Source organism: Carassius carassius, chromosome 38 (genome assembly GCF_963082965.1).
Source record: "Carassius carassius chromosome 38, fCarCar2.1, whole genome shotgun sequence".
NCBI classification, from domain to species: domain Eukaryota; kingdom Metazoa; phylum Chordata; class Actinopteri; order Cypriniformes; family Cyprinidae; genus Carassius; species Carassius carassius.
In genome coordinates this window covers 10656423-10679303 of record NC_081792.1, presented here as the reverse complement: position 1 = coordinate 10679303, position 22881 = coordinate 10656423, and the positions used below count along the sequence as shown (strand labels likewise).

The 22881-nt window shown below is 38.1% G+C and overlaps 2 protein-coding genes across 2 annotated transcripts; both read right to left on the bottom strand.

Moving 5' to 3' along the window:
• Nucleotides 1-624: 624 nt before the first annotated feature.
• LOC132118998 (mediator of RNA polymerase II transcription subunit 26-like) lies at nucleotides 625-2814 on the bottom strand. The gene is made up of 2 exons (XM_059528737.1): nucleotides 2716-2814; nucleotides 625-1986 (listed from the first exon to the last, which is right to left on the bottom strand). Exons 1-2 carry the CDS (start codon nucleotides 2779-2781, stop codon nucleotides 757-759), a joined length of 1296 nt encoding a protein of 431 aa, XP_059384720.1. The 5' UTR covers nucleotides 2782-2814; the 3' UTR covers nucleotides 625-756.
• Nucleotides 2815-5061: 2247 nt separating this feature from the next.
• Nucleotides 5062-22789, bottom strand: LOC132119285 (exportin-2). The gene is made up of 25 exons (XM_059529116.1): nucleotides 22658-22789; nucleotides 21944-22033; nucleotides 21188-21330; nucleotides 20996-21097; nucleotides 20120-20265; nucleotides 19893-19983; nucleotides 19697-19804; nucleotides 19519-19611; nucleotides 19253-19420; nucleotides 18988-19117; nucleotides 18832-18897; nucleotides 18559-18761; nucleotides 15002-15086; nucleotides 14853-14914; nucleotides 14622-14758; nucleotides 14432-14535; nucleotides 14232-14329; nucleotides 12640-12790; nucleotides 11949-12157; nucleotides 11721-11818; nucleotides 11548-11633; nucleotides 11344-11425; nucleotides 11059-11205; nucleotides 5895-6126; nucleotides 5062-5746 (listed from the first exon to the last, which is right to left on the bottom strand). Exons 1-25 carry the CDS (start codon nucleotides 22746-22748, stop codon nucleotides 5657-5659), a joined length of 3012 nt encoding a protein of 1003 aa, XP_059385099.1. The 5' UTR covers nucleotides 22749-22789; the 3' UTR covers nucleotides 5062-5656.
• Nucleotides 22790-22881: the final 92 nt, after the last annotated feature.

Here is a 22881-nt window from a genome sequence, read left to right as displayed (position 1 = left end):
TTCTATAATTTTTCATGTCATGCTCTTTTTTTTCTTCCCATGATGGAGTAGGCTACTTCTTTTTTCTTTTAAGCATTTTTGTTTTCAAAACTAGAATGTTGGCCTTTATTTATTATTATTTTGAAGTCTTTAGTAGTGTTTGCAAATACAAAAATTGGGATTACTGAAGTTTAGTGATGTAATTTAGTTTTTAATTTATTGGCTAAAAAAGAAATTCATATTTTATTCCACAAAGACACATTCAATTGATCAAAAGTGACCGTAAACAAATTTATAATGGTACAAAGGATACTTATTTCAAATAAATGCTTTTAATTTAACTTTCTGTTAACAAAAGAATTGTAAAAAAAAAAAAAAAACTATTAAGCAGCAAAAAACTTTTCAGCATTGACAATAATTAACTATTATTAACAATTGAGCACCAAAAATAATTCATCAGCATATTATAATATGATTTCTGAAAGCTGAATCTTGGAAGAAGACTGTAGATTGAAGTAAAGATGTTGAAAATTCAGCTTTGCATCAGATGAATTAATTACATTTTAAAACATTACAACTGTAAACAGTTATTTGAATTTCTAATTCACAATATTACTGTTTTGTTGTATTTTTTATGAAAAACAAATGCAGGTTTGGTGAGCATAAACAAACAAAACTAAAAGTGTAATATTCCAAACTTTTGACTGGTAGTGTACATGTTGGTTTTGTATGTTCATATATGTTGTCTTGCTGACAGTGAATCTATTGTCTTATGGATTACAAACCACCTCTGAATACTCTATAATCTATGCCAACATAAGGCAAAATCTTAAATTGACTTCCATCCCCATATGGATCCAGGGTGATGGACTGAGTCCAGTCATACCAATTATTCTGGTTATCGTAACAGCCATTCACACCATGCCATCGCTGACTGTGTATCCTGGCAAGGTCTCGCTCCGTGACCTCTCGGCTGACCCCTGGAAGGACTTTCACAGGGAACTCTGGGATAAACCCATGAGTTTTTCTGCACTCTCTGGAATTCTTTATCTCTTGCTTGATGCTCTCATCCACAGAAAACATCCCGGACTTCTCTGAAGTCAGTAAGCTATTCTGAATCATCTTACTTTGCGACATCTCTCTCCAGTTTATCTGTTGATCACTGCACTGGATTTCACTTCCTGTTGATCTCTGGTAATCTTTTGTAAGTGTTTTGCTTGATATAGGTCGAGTATGAGAGTCATTTGCTAGTTTGGCCGCTTGCAGTTGTGCAGTGTTGGTACTGTCCCCTCCATTGTGTGTGACAGTGTGACTGTTACACTGTTTCTTCCTCATCTTATCCTCTATAGCCCTTATGTTTGTCTCTTTCACTGTGCTGGAGACCTCATCGAGGTTACCATTTAGTGTAGCAGGTTGGAGTATGTTGAGGAGGTCTGAAGGCTGTTGCATCTTTACATGTGGATCTTGGAAGAATGAATTTGTTTGATGAGAAGTACTGGAAGTGGATTGGGCTGGTTCCTTGGCTGGCAAAAAGTGCTTTTTGTCGCTGTGACTGACAGGGATGGTGTTTCTTTCAGACATGTGCTTGTCTTTGCTAATGGTCTTATGGTCGTTTTGGAAATGATGATTGGACAGAGATGTTCTCCAGCTTGTGGACTGTTGTAAACACTTGATGGACGAAGAATATGGTTTGATCGCACGGACAGGTATTTTACTTTTTCTAAAACTGTTTGGATTTTTAATGGTTTTATCTGGTACAGAACCCTGCGACATTTCAACTCTCTCACTCATGTTACTGTTGTCATGTTCAGTAAGGGTTTGTGTTGATCCAGGAATACATTCAGCAGAAGTCGATTTGACTGCAAAGTTTGAGAGCTCTTCTACGGTGACTTCATTGTCCCCAACCATCCTCCGCCAATGTCGAATCAGATTTTTTAAACGCTTAACAAGATCTTCATCTGTGCTCTTTTTTCTCACATCATTGATCAACTTTCCAAACCTGGTTTCCTGGAATACAACAAACCAAATCATTCCTTAAAGATTGCATTTTTTAAGTAAGTAAATTAATGCATTAAACAGCAACTGCCCACAATGTGTATGCATGTCATTTTTATCATACTATGGAAGTCAATGGTATGGAAGCCCGTTTCCGCCACTTAATAAAAAATTAAATTATTTAATTGCGACTTTTTATTTCACAGTTCTGATTTTTTTTACCAGAACTGTGTGATGTGAAAGAGTTCATATCTCGCAATTCTGACTCTGTAACTTGCAATTCTGAAGTCAGAATTGCGAGATATGAATTTGCAATTGTGAGAAAAAAAAGAAGTCAGAATTGCAAGATATAAAGTCGCAATTGCAAAAAAACAACAACTCAGAAATCAGAATCAGAACTCGCAATTCTGACTTTAAAACTCACAATTTAGACTTTTGCGTGTTATAAAGTCAGAATTACAAGATATGAAAGTCAGAATTGTGCGATATAAAGTCACAATTATCTTGTTTTATTTTTTATTCAGTGGCGGAAACGGGCTTCCATACAATGGGCATCAGCAACTGTTACCAACATTCTTCAAAGTATCTTCTCTTGTGTCCAGCAGAAGAAAAAATCTCATACAGGTTAGGAACAACTTGCTTTTTTGAGTGAACCATGCTTTTAATTCAAATTTTCAGTGTGACACCATATCACAGTTGTTGGGATAAACTCAGTGTAAACAGAGTGAGTTAGTATCTTACCACTAGAGCCTCTTTAGTCATGGGGTAACTTTCCAAGCAGCATATCACATCCGATACAGCCATCATGTTCTGTATCTGCTGACAGGTAGACGTTGAGCTAAAGTCACTTCCATGCATTCATAATATTCTCTATGCATTAAAGGTGCTCTAAGCGATGCCGGGAGTCGTAACTTCTTGTTGACGTTCAAATTGTTGTCAAACAAAACGGAGGCTAGCTAGACCCTCCCTCCTCCTCATCCGTGCACTGACCTCCCAAACCCCACCCCCAAATCTTTCTTGTCGGTTATTGGCTGGAACAGTTTGTTATGTTTTGTGGTGCGCGTGAGCCCAGTTTGTTTTTCTTGTCGTTTGTGGAGCCTGTGGTGTCTAGAGAGACCCCGTTTTTTTACAGTGTGTTCAGGGGACAAGCAGCTAGCGGATAGTGTGGAGATGTTTGCTAGATGTGACAAAAAATGTTTTGGCCTAAAAAATGTGTGACATCACTTAGAGCACCTTTAAAAAAAACGAAAAATCCTATAATAGGTAATTATGCTTAGAGAGTCGGTTCCTGTCTTTTTTTCTAAAGCTGGTCATACTCATGAAAGTAGATAGGCCTCATGTTTTTGAATCTACTCTCACATGTGCACCTGCAGCAGTCACCAGACCAGCAGCGACTCTTTCAGATCCCAGGCAACAGTTGTTTGCCAATGCAAATGTAATATGCTTGCATACTCATTCCTGTAAAAATCTGTGAAAAAGGCCCCAGGGAGTTATAATAAAAATGAACCTCACCACAGTGAGACTGAGCAAACCAGCAGATAAAACAAAACCAATTAATTTAAGGAATAAATGAAATCTTGATTATGGGATAAACAGGCCTATTACACAGAAACTGGCAAAACAGACATTAATATAAAACATGTGGTCAAGAATATGTAAGAATGCACACAAAAAGGTTGAAATACATGAAATATTGCTTCCCTAATTTTCTCCACATAAAGTGCTGAAAGAATGAATAGAATATGAAATATGTAGTTAAACTGAATTATTAAATGAAGAGACTGTTACTACTAATGATGCACATGCAGCATGGTTATACTAGACAAAACCATAAAGACTGAAGTCATTACTTGCGTCTATAACTCAGCTTGTACTCACGTTACTTTGAGCATCGATGGCCTGAAGGAGCTTCTCTTTGAGTTGTTGAGGTCTTAATGAAGCTCTTTTCATTGTCTCTGAAAAGCATCCACTGAATGATTCACAGCATTAAGAACACATAATACATACAAAACTCAACAAACATGCACACGTCTTTCATATGAAACCACTTTACCGGCAGCCCAAAATGAGCTTAACAAATCGTGTCCATGCAGGCAAATGACTCCGCTGTCCCGAAAAGGTGCAGGTGCACTACTGTTTTCACATAGGCCTACAGAGTTAGCAATGAGTCTTTGTGACAATAACATATACTTTTAATTCCGATTTGGATTTTGTATGGTTCCATTCCAGTGGAAACTCAGTATGGCTGTTCAATTGTACACATATTCAGTTGTCAAAAACCAAATGTGGGTCACTTTGCATACAGATCATACTTTTCTTTTAAACAGGAATGTCTGAAGAACAAATCATGTTGAAACTAGAAATGTATCTTGTTTCCCTCTGTCAAAACAACTGCACTGAACATGACATTCGTTCATCTTCAGAACACAAACGAAGATTTTTGATGAAATCCAAGAGCTTTCTGACCCTGCATAGACAGCAACGTAAATGACTGATTCAGGGCCCAGTAAGGTAGTAAGGCCATCGTTAAAATAGCCATCACATAATACTGCCATATAGTTCCACACACTCTCCACATTTCAGGGCAAAAACTATTGGTCAGCTATCTTTGCAAGTACTTTATGTAGAGAAAATCATGTATACATAGAGAAAGAAATCAGATGTTTTTTCTGTACTCATATAATATTGTAACAAATCAAATATTTTTTATGTTATAAATAATGCCTTGAGTATTAGTGACAAGGGAACCAACAGACAAAACTAAGAACAGGACTAAAATCTAAAAATCTAATCTGATCACTTTTGTGAAGCGTACATTTATATAATCTTCTGCGGTAGAGTGGATAATTTAGCATATTACCCATTAAATTCAGTTTGTTAACTGAAAACTTGGCATTATGGATAATCATTACATGATTTTGAACATTCCTTCCTGAAATGCATTGATCTGTGAAATACAGTAGATCATATTAGCTGAGAACAATACAGTAATCCTGATCTTCAGCTCACTGTTATCTGCAAGAGTCTCGGGCACAAAAACCTCAAGATGAAAGTCTTTTTTGGAACAAATACAAACACGAACCAACATTTTAAACAAGTGCTTCATTTTATTTATTAACAACTAGAGCAGCAAAACTAAGACATGAAGACATAACATGGTGAATGACATGCGACATTTGACAAATGTTTCTGCTTTTGCAAAACAACTCGCTTATACAGTAAAAACATCTCCAAAACTACAGGGGAAAGAACACATGGAAAACACTTCCTCCATTGATTTTAAAGATGCCACCAAATGTCTGCCAACTCCCAAGTGCGGTTCAATGTTTGTAAAAAGCAACATTTCGAAATACTGCCAAATGTATCGTTGGGTGAGACGCCAAACTAAACAATAAGAGAACATAATGAATGGACTCAAAATAATACATGAGAAAAGCCAACATCAGCAGAGGCCACCCAGTGAGATGATCAGCACCCCTCATCACCACTGCTTTCCAAACATTATTCCATGCTTCATCACAAATACATCATTAAAACTATTTCTTCGAGATCCCTTCTGTCTGGCCATGTATCACTGGGGGGTACATCTCCACTCATGCTGAGTTCACTGGTCGTCTCTTTTTTGGATGGATCAGTCCAGGTGTCTTGAGAGCGTCAGAGATCCTTTTCTTGGGACGTGTGGCTACACCAGCTGTACAGTGGCAGCCTGAAGGTAACCCTGCAGGTACTGAAGAGCTTCTGCTGGCAGACTGGTGCTCAACATGGATGGCACCTGTTAAAGATGACACTTAGTTACTTCAACAGCTCAGCAAGTATTCTGGATATACAGCTCACTGAGTCAGGAGACCAAGCATGCTTCTGTCACGTTCTCAAATCATTTTAGTGATTATCTCAGCATCCTTCTCGTGAGTGATACTCACCCTTCCAGGACAGGCAGTGGAGAGTTTGTGTAAGGACTGAGCTAGGAGGATTTTGGGATTGCTGACAGCGTCTCCGATGGGGTCATGCTCTTTCTTGCCTGCAAATGCAAGCTGTGAGAAAGCAGTCTGGTATCCTGGAGTGTCCTCGATGTCTATGAAATGCTCATCGTCTGGGATGCTGTCGTCTTCAGGTAACTCGAACAGACCAATCAAAGACTGCAACAAAGGAGTCCTAAAGAGAAAAAGCAGACTTTTCTCACCAGATGTTCAGGATTAATTCATCAGATCATCGGACAGCCCAAGTTATCTTGTTAGACTCAGGCTACGTTTACACATCAACGATGTAGTCAAAAACGGAAAAGTTTTTCCCTTGTGTTATATTAAAAAGTTTCACGTATACACATTTTCAGAACAATTGGTGTTTACACACATCCGTGAAAATGGCCAAAAGCACTGTATTACGTATGCAAGGCCAGTAGTTGGCACTGTCACTTTGTTAGTAAACAGTATCTGTAGGGAAGTAACAATTGTATGTTGTATATGATGCGTTTCAGCTATTGGCTGTAATACTGGTGAAGTAAATACACACTTTGCTAAAAAAGCAACAGCAAACTTGTGGCAACAACAGTACGATGTACGCTGCGTTTGTCGAGTATGTTTGTTCGCACTTACCTTTAAAGGAACACTCCACCGTTTTTTGAAAAAGGGCCTATTCAAATTATTTCCTACATTTAGATAGGTGGGCAAATGCATTTTTGTGTCAGTGCATGCATTGTTTTAGTTTTATACAACCGGTATGTTGTTGTTCTTCTGTTTTTTTTTCCGCTATGTTGACAGAAGTCGTGGGATTTCATGTGTTGCGTGATATCTCTGCGCCGAAGTAGCAGTGCTTCGCCTAAGCAGCAGTGCTTCGCCTGTGCTTCCCCCATAATATAAGTCAATATCTGCCTAGGAAATCGCCTAGTGTTAATCTGGATCGCTATTTGTACTCGTTGTGAATACGCAGGCCACAAGAAGTAATTAGGTGGGTTTTTAAAAAAAATTTTGATCACTTTTACTCAGGCCATGCTAGCTGGCAACAAAGGATTCCATTCATTGTGCTAAGCTAAGCTAATGCCGACCCAGTCAAACTAAAACAATGCATGCACTGACACAAAAATGCATTTGCCCACCTATCTAAATGTAGGAAATAATGTGAATAAGCCCTATTTCAAAAAACGGTGGAGTGTTCCTTTAAAATCAACACGTACTACACATGCACATGACGTCACCATTTTCAAAGATTCCATTACTGGGTGTTTACACGATAACGATGCCAGTTTAAAAAACATTTTTGTCTGAAAACGTTGTCGTGTATATGGCTCCTCAATGACTAATAAGAGTGTCTACAGAAATCTAGGGAAAAAAGTTCTTAGAAATGTGCTCTTTGTATCCTTGTTGTTTTCATAAGGTTTTAAAAAACTTATACAATTTTACTAAAGTAATAGGTACATTGAAAACATTTTCAGGTATTTAAATACTTTTCAAGGCACGTTATTCACCATTATCATCATATTTTGAAAAGTGACACTACATGACATTATGAATGGTCATAAAGATGTCAAATTATCTGTAAGGTCATAATTGGCTGCTGGGGTCGACTATGATATTTAGATTTTTTTTCCTTGCATGTTTTTGTATATTGTGCACAGCACACTACTTGACTAGGCTGACAACTTTTTCCCCTGCAAAATAATAAACTGTTTTGTTCAAGCATTTTCCTTCTTAGAAATAACATTTTTCATTTTGTTTTTAACAGGGATTTTAGATCAAACAATTGTCTAACCCTTACATTTGTTCTTAAAGGGATACTCCACCCCAAAATGAAAATTGTGTCATTAATCACCTAGCCCCATGTCATTCCAAACCCGTAAAATCTTTGTTCGTTTTCGGAACACAATTTAAGATATTTTAGATAAAAAACAGGAGGATTGTGACTGTCAAACTCAAGACTCACACTGCCTATGCTCATGTGTCAGCCACACCAGTGCATCCTTGTGGAGTGGCTGACACAGAAGAGCGAAGGCAGTGTAAGTGATGTGGAGAGACAGAGGAGACTGTTCACAAAGGAATTGTTGAATTAAGTCATTATTTTTGTTTTGTTCTCATACAAAAAGTATTGTTGTCACTTCATAACGTAACAGTTGAACCACTGATGGCAGATGGACTATTCTGATGTGGCTTTTCATACTTTTCTGGACTTTGACAGTGTAACTTACTTGACAGTCTATGGGATAGTCACAAGCCTCCTGGTTTTCATTCAAAATATCTTAAAGGGTTAGGTTCAGCCAAATATTAAAATTAGTGAATTATTAATGACATAATTTTGATTTTTGGGTGAACTGTACCTTTAACCTTCTGGAGTCTAAGGGTATTTTTGGGGCCTGGAGAAGTTTTGTCATGCCCTGACATCTGTGCTTTTTTCAGTTTCTTATAAATATCTAAATGGGTAAAGTCTAATCTCACTGTAATCAGCACATACTGGGCTATAATAATAATGTGTTTAGCAAGTATGTACATGATTGTGTTTTTTCTAGAAAAAAAGTTATGCGTGGTTAGTGAAAAACTAAAAATGTTAAAATCACTTGAAAAAGGCTGTGAAAATTATGTGAAAATCATCTTTACTCACTCACAGAAAACAATATATTGATTTGAATTTTCTAAGACACTTTGTTGTTAAAAGTCATATGCGAGTAGGCATCAACTATCATGAATATCATTGTGATTTACACCTGAGAAGACAAAGGCCTGCATAATGAGCTGCATAATGAGCCTCTCAGTCAGCTGTGCCACTGAGAGGGAAGAGTTACAAGAAGGAATGTGAGAACAAAATAAATCTATATAATTGTATGTTTGTGGTTTATTTAGAATATATTTAATTATCCCACAACATACTTTAATATCCACTTGGGGGAGCAGTTAAACAGTTTATTAGGAACAATCAAAGCTGACTTTCAAACTATTTTTTGCATTTTTACTCCAGTCACACAATCCTTCAGAAATCTTTTTAACAATCTTATTTTCAAAATAAAAAAAATAAAAAAAATTATTGTTATTATCATTATTATTAATGTTGAAAAGAGCTGCGAATATTTTTTGCAGGTTTTTAAGGGGGGTATAAATTGAAAGAACAGCATTGTTTGTTACATTTGTTACAGTTATCTTTATTTGTTACATTTATATTATTTACATCAAGCTTTTGAATGGTATAGTATTGTATATTGTTATTGAATCTTTATAATGTTTCACTTGATTATATATTTAGTCAGGAATTATAGTTTGGAAAAAGTCTAACTAGTAAAATGTTTACACGTTATGTGAAAACTAGTACAAGTATATAAATAAAAAAAAAGAGACTTACTCATGTTTATGATCGCTGCTGAATAAAGTGCTTCATTCTTTTTTTTCTGAGGAAATCCATTTCTCAAATCCTCAACCACATCACATCTTTTTGGGGTGAATTATGTCTTATTCCTCTCATCGCGAAGCAAACAGTAAAATAAAAAAACTTGAAGAACAGTCTGGCTGCATTGTCTTCTGTTGTGTGGCGTATTCAAGCCGCTCGCTTCAGTGAAACATTTGAATCTGAATAGCGCGTTCAGCGCGGTCACATTAGAAGATAATGAAGGGAGATGTGAAAAACAGACATCGCGTTGTTTTCATATCGATTACTTTATCACAGAATATTTGTTTTTGGCAGCACTTGTTTAATTTAAAAGTAGGCACGTCAATCTTTCTATAGATATCTCTCTCATGTCTCTGCGTTGTGTATTCACAGAGTTACAGTTCATTTTAATGACGTTTGTAAATGAAGATCAGCGCAGACAAAGGCAGCAGACAGCACACCTTGTTTGTCATAAGTTTTGTTATGTCTGTATCCAAAAAAAAAGTACCCCCTTTACAGATTCGATTGATGTATTGCTCTTATCTGTACGATCAAAACTGAAAGTGTAATTTAAGTTCTTTTCGGGGTTATCAGGAGAAAATGCCTCATAACGCGTATCCGTGTTAATCAACTCAAGAGGGTAAATTGTCTTTCGAAGACAATTGTTACTAGTTGTATTTGCTTCGCATTAATTAATGAGGATGGGTTACATTATGCTCTATCTAAAATCAATAACCATCCTTAGTTTTGGCGATATTTAACATTCACACCAATTAAAAAAATGTCAAAAAAGGCCCATGTTCTTCCTCCCCATCACGTAAAATGCTCACTAAAGCAGTATCATATGCATATTTATGATATATCAGGTTTTAAAAGAAAAACTAAGCAAATTAGGCCTGGTTTACACCGGACGCCGAAGCGACGCGGAACGGAAAATTACGCGCGGTCGACAAGTGCTTCTGCTCAGTTGTTTTTATTCAGAGCACATCATGGCTAATCAAATAACCTCATAAAATGAATACACCATGTTTCTGTAACCAAGAAGTTATGAAGTTAACCATGTGCGTGCGTGTGTTATGTTTTTTTTTTTTTTTTCATCTTTCTAGTCTGTTTAGATACACAAATATGATCACATTTGTCACTTGCGATCTTTTAATTTGAAAATTGCTTATATTTTGACAATTGACCGGATTGTCTCGTGTTTCTTGGTGTGACTTCTTGCCGGAATTGAGCCGCGGCGCTCCGCGTCTGGTGTAAACGACACCATAGGTTAACATGGGCGCCGAAAGGAAGCGGCCTCCGTTCCGTGCCGCTTCGGCGTCCGGTGTTAACCAGGCCTTAGTCACCCAAATAAGCGTCCTACGGTTTAATAAATTCTTTTTCCAGGGTAACTGCTAATGTACTGGGGGAAATAGAGTTAAAAGCTGATGAGAAATCCACAAATAGAATTTTCACATGAGTTTTATGTTTCTTTAACAGTGAATACAGCAGATGCAATAGAGTTAAAGTTGCATTCTCATCCCCCTTGGATGACTGATATGCAAATTGTTCAAAGATCTTCATTACTAGTGATGTAATTTCTATTGGGTCGAAAATCACTTAATCATGAAAGGCCAAGAAAATTTCCCAATTTAATTATTTTAGATGTTTTCCGTAAAACAGGGACAATACCAGAATAATAAGATGCTCTAGAAATTATCTGTTAAAAAAAAAAAAAAAAAAGCCTGTAGTGTGTCTTACCAGAGTTTGGTGTACTCCGTGTCCATCATGGCAGGACACTCAGTGAGGATCTTTGTGATGCCCACAGCACAGATCTTCTTCTCCACCTGCCCCGAGACCTTCTGCACCTCGGGAATTATGATCTTCTCTACAACCATGCCAAACATCCTGAGGAGACAGAAAATAATGGAAACCCAACACATACACTTTTTTTAAAAGATGCTTTGATGGAAAATTTTATTAAGCTAGTCAGTAATATCTGCAATGATTATGACTCGACATGTTTTGAATAATAAAGCTACTTGCTTTGGCTGGATGCTATCAAATATCTCCTGCAATGCAATTGCTCCATATTTCACACAATAAAGGTTAATGAACACCAGGAAGCCTGTGAAGAGAAAAGGGGTGACAGATCAATAAAGTGAGCAATTTGTCATTTTAAAATTACAGGGCTCATTTAAATATGGGGTTAGAAGTAAACTCTGATCAGAAATGACCGCAATCTCTCACTCTTAACAAATTTTGTGGTCTTGGAGCTCTGAAGCCTCTGGAAAAGCAAAATAAAGATCTGTTTCCTGTACTGGGTGATGGAATCTCTGCATAAAAAAAAACACAGAACCAAATGAACCGAGCACAGAAATGTCAACTCTTTTATTCTTGTGTCCTCGTTGCATATCGCTTACGTAGGCATGTGCTCCACTATACTGTTGAGCAGATAGAAGCCTTGATGGTCATTAGCCTTGGATGCGATGAGCTTCTGGAATACTCCAAGAAGACCAGGCTGAAAAAAAAAATAAAAAAAATCATTAAATTCATTATTTTAATGAAAAGCGGTTTAGGTGAGGTTAACTGCATTGTGCCTATTTATCTAGCAAAAAACTAAACTAGAAGACATCCCATGAAACACTCACAATCTTATCAGCGGCTGTGCTGGCGATGGCAGCGGCTCCTTTCTCCAGATAGGCCTGCAGCAGCCGGACGAGAGGAGGGATGTTTCCGGTGCGTTCCCACAGCACGGGCTGCAGGAGGTGAGGAAACAGGGCCATGTAGGAGGAGGGGATGGAGCTGGTGTGGATCTCCAGCAGCAGAGACATCACCTGGAAGACGTACGGCACAAACTCTGCAGGGCCAGAGGAGGCGAGAGGAAAGGCCCATAAAAACATGGCTTTCCATCAAGAAGTTACATACAGGAAACACCGCTCTCTCGTTCAGATGTTTGGAGTCAGTAAGACTATTTTTAAGAAATTAAATTGTTTAACACTAAAGTAATACTCTTTCCTCAAGTAACAACTTATGTTATAAAAGATTTTTATTCAGTTAAATGTTCCTGTGAACTTTCTCTTCATTAGAAATGCTGCACACCCCTTTTCAATATCAGTAATACAAATATTCTTTTAGCAGCAAATCAGCATATAAGAATGATTTCTTAAGAAATGTGACACTTAAGAGTAGAGTAATGACTGCTGACATTACAGAAACAATTATAATTTCCAATAAATCAAATAAATGCAGACTCCATACTTCTGAATGGTTGTGTAAATCATCATACAACTGTGTGAAAAAGGTTTAAGAGTTTAACAGCTTTATAACAGTGTAACACACCCTGCACATCATTCTGGAGGATCTCAGTAAGCACAGGAAACAGGGCCTCTTCAAAGCTGTTCACGGTGTCTGGATTGGCCTTGCAGGTGATCCTGATGGACAGGCACAGTGACTCAAAAAGGTAATGGTTGAAATGTGGCTTACTGGGATTCTGTTGAGAAAAGAGATTCATGCACGTACATAATTTATACTGCTTACTATAAAGCAGTTATTTGAATGACTAAATTATGTTTAACATTTGCCACATGATCTCACTGTTACACATTTTATTCAGCCACTAGCTATTTGAATGCAGAAAATGTGCATGCTGCAGAAATTTAACTAGTATGCTGAATTGTAGTGATGCACCGAAATGAAAATTCTGCGCCGAAACCGAAACTTTAGGATGCACTTGGCCGAAAACCGAAACTGAAGCCGAAAATGGCTTCTTTTAAAAACGTATATATATATTGCTTGGATTTAATGGATCTGAATTGAAAAATCACAATATAATAATCAAACTTTTATTAACAGTTAGCCTACATAACAAAACATAAAATATTTTTTACAATAAATATAAATAATAATTATTCTTCAAGTTTTATGTTCCATCAAATAAAATAGTTTTTTAAAAATGGTGCAAAAAAATCCACAATTTTGGAGATTTTTGCAGAACAAATGTTACATATTGCAACTTTGGTGTCCTCTCGTATAGGGCTGTCACTTTTGTGAAAAAAAAATCCTGTTCGATTTTTGAGACATAGGCAAAGTGTTCATTGAATCGTTAGTAAATTGCCTATATTTGGCGTTGATCCGTTTCTTCACGCCAAATATAGGCAAATCCACCGACAACTAAACAGGCATTAGGGCGAACGTAAAGAGGGCGCTTGAGACGCGCACAAGTCAGCAATGTGGACTGCCATAACATCAATGAAAAACATTACTGAAGGCTACATTGATATTATGCACTAATAGGCTCTGTGTGCGTGTGTGTGTGTCAGAACCTGCAGTTGCTGTGTGACGCGCGTTCGCTGCGAGCGTATAGTGACGAGCTGGACGTGCTCCGAGAGAAGGCCATTAAAATCGATTCCCTGTTTTCGTTTTCGAAACTTGTGTTGGTTGGTCCGATCGATTGTGCAGCTTTTGTGACAAGCTGTTTTTGATTGTGACAGCCCTTTGACATGCTTAATCTTTGATAGGCAGACGCGTGATAACAGCTCGACCGCGAGTGAAACCTAAGCGCTTGCTCACGGATGGGAGGGGCGGGTGACATTCATTTTCGGTTTACGTTTTCGGCTGTTTTTTTTATATCGGCCCGAAACCGATAATGGCATTTCGGCCGAAAATTTTCGGCGGCCGAAATTTCGGTGCACCCCTACTGAATTGTATAGTAGCATGATATGCCGAACACATCTCTGTATAGAATATGGACATATCCCGTCCTGCCTTTAGGATCAAGTCCTGCTTGGGAAATGTCCCCTTTTCTGGACGGATATTTCTGTGTGTCCTGCCAGTGCATCTGATGCCATGGACTGTGACAGAGACCACATGACTGGACACAAACCTGAGCTCAAGCCTCCTTCATGAGACAGCAGATTTAGTGACTGGCTTACCTTGCTGACGAGGAGAAGCTTATGGGTGAGTTGGCCAATGAGAGTGGGGATGTAGGGCACAATGGCTTCCTGTAAGAGGGAGAAACTCCTCATGATGGCTGGGGAGGTGACAAACAGAAAAGGTCAAGGAGTATATAACAAAGGTAAACAAAAAAACTGCCTACTAAAATGTTGTTTGTGAATCTCAAAGAGGCAATAACCTTTCATGATGTACTCGTTCTCAGATGAGCCGGGGATTGCTAAAGATTTGAACAGATTGTTGAGTAACTGTTCTGTGAAGGGTGCCATTTCAGTAGAAGTGATGCTGAAAAATGGGATTCGTTAAGAAAATAAATAAATGGCAAAATTCAGAACATGAACAATCTTATGTCTTGTACTGGATGAACTCACAGAGTGGTGTTGTTGGCTCCTCTCATGGTGAAGAGTCTCTCGAGTGAATGTGCTGCGTAGGTGTGCTGAACGATGCTCTCTGCCTGCAGGTGGGCCACCAGGAGAGGGACAGCCTCCAACAGCTGCTCTTTAGGGAGCTGGAGGACCAGACAGAAGCCAGACCATCACACCCAGTCAAGGCATGCTTGTGTAATGGACAGAGAACAATGTAATGGAAAAGAAAGTGCTTACTTGACTTCTGAAGGTCATAACATACTTGATGGCATCTGCTTTCAAAACTGGAAACTCGTTCACTGAGGAAAAAAGAAGAAAATACCTGTCATTCAGCATCATTTTAGTTCCAGTTTAAAATGCTAAACGAGATGAGCAAAGCCAATTACCATTGGGAGATTTCAGGTCTACTAGAATGTGGTTGACAAAGAATTCGGACAGGTTCACCAGCTCATTGGCTTGTGTTATTCCATGCTGTAAAACAGAAGTACACATTTGTCAGACTGGACCTCAGATCTATAGCTCACAAACCAACAGAAATCAGACAGGCTCCTATAATCTGAAAAGAAACTGAAATGTAAATAGAATTTTAAAGCTTGTAGACTAGGACTGCACGATGTGTCGTTTAATCATCGATATCGCAATGTACGAGTCCACGATAGACACTTCGCAGGATGTGCAATGTAGGCTGTCGTAGTTGATCCGTTATTCATTTACTGTACGGGCCAGCTGCTCCGCGGCCCTTGACGAATGTGATTTGTGGATTAATTGCACAGCTACCATCATAGAGTTCAAGTTTATCATTTGCATGTGTTTTTAAGTCCTGTCAGTTTAACAGGGCAGAGAGAGAGAGCGAGAGAGAGAGGTGGAGAGAGAGAGAGCGAGAGGTGGAGAGAGAGGGAGAGAGAGAGAGAGAGAGAGAGGTGGAGGGAGAGAGGTGGAGAGAGAGAGAGAGAGTGAGGTGGAGAGAGAGAGAGCGAGAGAGAGAGAAAGAGAGAGAGAGGGAGAGAGGTGGAGAGAGAGAGAGAGCGAGCCCCGGCCGCATGCTCACCGTCTTCAAACAACACGAGCGCTGTCTTGCTCTCTCTCCCTCGCACATATTAATCAATTGACACAATGGTGTCGATGTTTAAACCATTTAAAATGAGAATGTAAGTGTGCTCACCCCATTTTTGTTTGTAAGAAAAAATAAGATTAGATTTCATATCGCAATATATATCGCAGAAAAATAAAATATCGCAATGTCATTTTTTCCCAATATCGTGCAGCCCTATTGTAGACTAGATATTATTTTCATATTAAATTACAGGTTTCTCACATTCACTAAATTGATCAAGAATGCACGATACGATCAGAATGGGAGATAATGATTTAAAATGTAAATATCTGCATTGGTCTGATAAGGAAAATGATGCTGATCTGCCTGGCTCGTAACACAAAAAACTCTCAAGTGCTCAGGGTGTGCTAGCGATAAGCAGTGTGGTCATTCTTGAAGTTAATTATTTCCTGATGATTAAATTCACTGTTTTGGATAGCCGCATTTAATCTGACAATGCGACTACAGAATGACTTGTCCTTTGTGCCACAGAGTCAACAGTCACTGGGTGGGGGGGAGGGGGGGGGGGGGGGGTGTTACTTGTTATAAAATGAAAGTAAAATACACAAATCATATCAAGATTAAAACAGTAATTCATGTAAAAAGCATGAATATGATTTGATTTAAAGATCAGAATCTATAGCTTACATGGATAAAACAAAACAAAAACAAAAAACAAACATGACGCTTGTAAATTACATTTTGCAGATTTACTCGGTGTATAAAATGTGGTACTAGTGTTGTCAAAAGACCCGGTACTTCGGTACCAAGTCGGTACAAAAAAAAAAAATGAAAATGTGACAGTAACAGGTTTCTTTAAGTACTGGTGGTAACGAGGACCCGGTCAACCTGGTGCTTGACGCTTACAGCGCTATGATTTCCACAATGCAGAAAACGCGGACAGAATCTCAAAATCCAGTCATGAAAATGAAACTTACATCTTTACATGGACAGTCACGGAATTTGTCAAAATTAGCATAAATTAATCAAATCACATCTCCATATGGACCAGTATCTTTCGGTAAAATTAAGCATCAGAAATGACAAATTTGTTTTTAAGGGAGAAAAAAAAGAAATGTGGAGAATGCCAGCGAATGAACACAAAAGAATAGTCGCAGTATCAGTGAAGGAGGATTTTCGGTTTGCCCCGCAACTTACTTGAAGTTCAAGCAAATGGAAACACCAGATACTACGCAGCAATCATTCTTAATTGAAGAAATGTGGCAAAACATCTCTGGTGAGAACCTCATAATATTAAATTCGAAATTGCTTTCTATATTTGGATCAACATAGGCTACATTTGTGAACGCACATTTTCTGCATTGTCGCGCGTCAAGTCATGCTCCTGTGCGCGTCTTACAGACTGCATCTTAACCCTCTGTTATACTTTTCGTGAGTCTGCTATGGATCGCTAGGTAGGCGTGACGTAAAAATCGCCATCGGAGAGCATGTGCTGAGGCTCTGAGCAGACGACCGCACGGACAAGAAGCCCATTGCCAATCGAACCTGAGCAAATCTGTCAACAAAGAATATAAAGACAGCAATGTGCAATATCGGATGGAAGTCCGTGTCTGCGTCTGGATTGCTCATGCGGAAAGTAAAACACAGGCTTTACAAACGCAACTTCATTGTACTGTTACTAAATCGAGCCGAATTTCACAAAATTTTTCAGCTCCCGACAACATAAGGTGTTTTATTTCTGGGGAGTAGAATTATTTATTTCAATGAATCTAATCGATTAGATATCATAATATTTAGGCTATAATATTATAAATCATGTTGGTTTCTATTTTTGACGTAATGTGTAAATAACATGCGTGCGGCCCGCGAGACTTGCACTTGGACCATAATGCGGCCTGGTGGAAAAAAAGGTTGAGAACCACTGACATAGACTGAAGCATGTGACGCTTGAAGTAATTTCAGCATCTGCCGTCTCAATGAGGACATAAATACATAAACAACATCACCAGAGCTGTTCTGAGTCACTGCACAAGCATTTTACCGTTTCATGTGAGTAAAACCAGTGTCAAAATAAAAGTAGCCCGTCAAAATAAGTTCATTTTTACATAAAGGCATTGTGCTAGAAATATTACTATTATTTAGTAAAATGTATGTGATACTGCTACTACTGTTGAAAAAAGTAAAATAAAAGTTTGTTACATGTGTTTACTGTGTATATTTATTATGTATATATAAATACATGCTATGTTATGTTTATCTATTAAATATATTTAAACAATGCATAATATATACAACTATATTAACAAATATATACATGTACTGTAAATGTTTTCAACATAAATGCTGTATGTGTGTGTATTTATCCATAATCCGTAAACAAAAACTTATTTTGGATGCGATTAATCTCAATTAATCAATTGATAGCACTATTACGTTTTTTTTTTTTTTTTACGGATTATGAAAACAAATACAAGGAGCGCTAAAAGATTTTCATAACTCTTGCTTTAAAACAATCTACAAATGTTAAATCTTCAAAAGAAATGTTAAGGCTACCACTGCATTGGTCTAGAAAAAATATATACTTATTGATATATAGTTGATTTAAAGACATTTTCATTTTAATAGCATATTGTCTATACATTAAATAGTGCAAAATCCACCTTGCTAAGAAAAAAAAATGTATCTAAGACAACACAAACAAAATAAACAGCTATATCAGTAAACAATTATTTGTGACACTGTTAAAATTGTACTAACAAAAATAAAATGCTAAACTAGAAAATAACACTTTGCATTAAGTGAGAAACCAGTGAGATGATGTTGCTGTTGTGAACACCAGCAACACTTGATCAACAGTTTGATCTAAACGTACCCTCGCAGGGATCTCACCTTTTGTGTCTGAGCTTTTGAGGCCAGAGATGTGACCAGGTAGATAGCAGCATCTTTGTGTTTCCAGTTCACCCCAGGGTTCTTGGCATATTCTGTCAGCATGGAGCTCACATAGCCAGAGAAGATGGCAGTCACCGGGCCCTCAAAGAACTTACAGAGGCCTCGCACCAAATCACAGGCCGCTCTACGCCTCGTGTCGATGTCTATGAGAACAGGATTTGATTAAGCTCAAAAGACCAAGTGTCTGAACAATAGAGAGTAGCGTTAACATACCTGAGCCTTCAAGGTCTCTGATGATGTACTCTTCTGAGTTATCTTCAAAAGCCTCTTCATCTGCACCTGTTCACATACAATTATCAATTTACAACATCCTTCCGGATTATTTATACCACCTCATCAGCTACTAAAATAGAAGAAACTGACACATACTTCTGAACTCCATGTTGGGTACGATGACCTTCTCACAGATGCTGGTGAGAACATTCTGGTCTTCAAAGAGATGCTTATAGTGCGGTCGCTCACACACTGAGGCCAAAAACTGGATAGCATTGCTCACAAGCTACAACAGACATAATGTTATCAGGAAAAACTCACAGCACTATGAACACCAAAATAATGTCCGCCACCAAGTCTGTGAAGGTTTTCAACTTGCAACAGGTGTAAATACAACATGTATTAAATGCAATCCACTTACCAAGTCATATTTAACTTCCTGACCAGTTGTGACCAGCAGGTTCCAGATAGCTGTGACGAAGCGAGGCAAGTAAGGCTGAAACTCTTCATCGTATTTTTGAGCATAAAGTGCTGCGTTATCACAGATTTGAGACTTCAACAGCTCCAACAGACCAGCCTCCTCCTCATCCTACATCAAGAAATTCAAGTCAATAAATTTTAAGGTTACAGAAAGCAGATTTGTGAGCATTGCTGTGTCATAATATTTCAATACGAGAATAAACTCACATCTGTTTGCAACAACTTGTTATCCAAAGTCAATAAGTTATGAAAATTGGTCATCCAAGTCTCCATGTTGTCCTCAAAGAACTCTGGGAGATCCTGAAGAGATTAGAAAAGAGATGTTAACTGGAAAACCGGCACAGAAGTGTAAATGGAACTATGAGCGGTGTCAGTGCCGACTTACCTGGAAGTTAAGGCTGTAGAAAAGTTTTGAAATAAGTGTTAGGGAAGAGAAGAGCACTTTCAGGGCATTGATATCGGTTGCATGAGTTTGACACAAATCAATCGTAGCCTAAAAGTGAAACAAACAAGTGATGTTTACTTTTCCATATCACACATATGAGTAAACACAAGTGATTGCAACCACCCATTGACTTCACCTTGAAAAGTTCAGTGAGAGGCTGTGCAAAAGTGTCCAGCACCAGCTTGATCTCTGACCACAGCTCATTGGACTTAAACTCATGGCGATATCTGAAAGACAACAGAGACAAAATTCAAACTACTGGATACAAATCAAATGTATGTAAAGGTAAAAAAAAAAGTAACATATCAAAGAAAAACAAGACAATAACACCAAAAAGTTACACATTCAATCGGTCTCAAACACCTTTTAAAAAGGGAGTGCGCCGTGCGAAGAATCCCGTTGATGATGTAGAAGTCCCCGCTCTGGAAACGAGTCACCATCTCGGTTAGGAGATCCGGCCATTTCTGAGGAAAATCCTCTCTTCCGATGATGCTGATCGCATCACTCAGCTGCAGAGGGCAAAACAGTCACGTCCGTTTACAGATCTTGTTTTTATGTGTGCCCTTGCTAATTTATATACTTGCTCTTAATTTATTCATACTGTTCATTAATCTTAAATAATGTTTGTACCATTTCATTAATTAGGCTAATAGTTTTTCCTATGATATTAAAATAAAAAAATTGTGAATTTAAGTGGTATCTAAACTTTTGGTGTCATAAGCTTATTTATTAGAAAAACAGGTTACATGGGTCAATAAATTAAATTCAATATATTTATTTGTTTTTGTAGCTGGGACAGTGAAAATTTTGGCAGGGCACGTTAATATTTGAACCACTGGCTTAGCTGTTTTAGCTTATTTTAACTGATTGTCTTTATCTTACTTTGAATCATCTTGAGGCCCTCTGGTTGAGAAACACTGATCTACAGGCTACCGCAGTAAGGTTTATTAAGCCCCTTTCACACTGCGATTCCGGAAAATACACGGGTAATGTGTCCCGGCAATTGTTCCTGGGTTGCTAGATTTTGCACTTTCACACTGCCAGTGATTACCGTGCGTGCGTTCACACAAAACCGTAAAGGTCCCGTAACGACACGTGACATCAGGGCGTGACGTCTAATGTAGAAACTAACTGATCTCTGCTTCATTACAGTTTGCACATATTTTTCCGTCGCGAGCGTTGATCTGCCTTCAAAACACCCAGTAAAAGAGTCACACAAGGGTTATCTGAAATGGGTACCTGTTTTTGAATTTGCTCTGGGCTGCTTAACATCAAATTTACAATGTTGGCTTTGATAGCAGTCCGGTCAGGATCGGAGATTTTGTTTGGTTCATCCTCAACCTTAGGAAGAGAAAGTGCACAATTAAATCCTCATTAAACACCACCAATCACACCCCAGACTGTCTGAACCGTATTTAACAGGACACGCACCACACGCCAGTTCCTCTTGATGTAGTTCTTGAAGGTGACGGCCGCACACACACGAATGACCTCGTCCTGGGACTTCTCTAGCACTGTGAGCAGTAAAATGGGGTAGTTCTGGTTTCCCTCCACCGATTCCAGAAATTTCTCAGCTAAAGATGAGAATACAATAACAGTGCAGATATAATCAAGTTTAATTTATTGTCAATTCTTCCACATGTACAGCACATACATACAGAGATTGAAACTCCCAGTTACTCCCAGATCCTTGGTGCATACAGATAACACTACAGTACAGGAATACAGATAGATGTAGAGAAGACTCAGTGGTTTTTTTTTTACATTCAAAAAGATTTTTTTGCATAATGATATTATATTTAATAAAAAAATTCTTAGACCTTTCTAATGATTCATAGTTATAGGCCCCCTTGCAGTTTTTCATAAATGCTGAATAAGACAATTAGTACTATATCTTAAGTATCAAACTTGTTCTTCATTATTTTATAGTGTAATAGTGTTATTACAATAGTAATATTTGTTTAATGTTTGGTCAAATTATGCAGCTCTACAAACAAGCACAACAAAGCTGGTTTTCTTTCAAATATTTTCCGCCAAATTTCACAGCCCTATTGAGAATTGTGAAATTTCACTAATATATGAAATATTGGAGTCGTAAAGACAAAATATATTACCATACAAGGTTACATGGGTACAGGAAAATACACAATTTATTTATTTTTTAACAGCCTCTAAAGTGAATGTTACCTGGGCGTCTCACAGCTGGGTCAGGGCTTAGTGTTTTCTGCAGATACTCAGTCAGGGTTTGGAGATTTCTATCATTGAGCTCCATGATTGCTACAGAAATAAAACAATATCTGCTATGAGAACCACTGCAGTGAGATATAATTACACTGCAGTATATATAAAACAAGAAACAGAAGAAAACGGCCCGTATATTAATAGCGGTAGCAGTTGATAATCTGTGCCACACTTGTTTGGCCTGCTCTGACTGAAGCGGCCTGACAGCTATCTCTCTCACATGTATGAATAAACACTTAATTATGATCTGTGTGGTATACACTGGGCTCCACTGGGTCAGTCTGGCTGTGTATGATGGAGTTTATTGACAGAAACTAAGGCCATGATTCACGTGCTAAAGCTGTTAGCATTACGGAGAAGATTTGCTAGCCATCCAAACAGTCACAATAAAAAGCGCTTCAGTACAAAACGATATCTATTAAACAATATGATAGACATTGAAGAACCGCCAAATAGGGTTAATTTAGTGAAATTAAGGAGGAACGTACGCCGTTATTTGCTCAGTTGAAGAGCTAACGTTAACTCACGAGCTCACTTTAACAGTGTGCGCTGCGTGCGTTAATATTCAAACAGGATGATTCCGTAATTTCATAGCGAGCGGTAGATAATGTAGTAGGGATTTATTAATATTTAGATGACAAAGGGATAAAATGGTCTTACCGTTAACCGTATGTTGAAGTGCTCTGTTAAACACTGGGCGGCGAGAAGTTTCAAACGTCTCACAAGAGTGCGCGGTCACGACTACGCGCATGCGCACTAATGGACTCGTGTGTATGCAGTTTTTGACGTGGCGCCCCCTCGTGTATGTCACGGAGAATTGCAGCAAAATTAAAGATAGTACGTACTGGGTACAGAATGGATCTCATTTTAAGAAATAATAATAA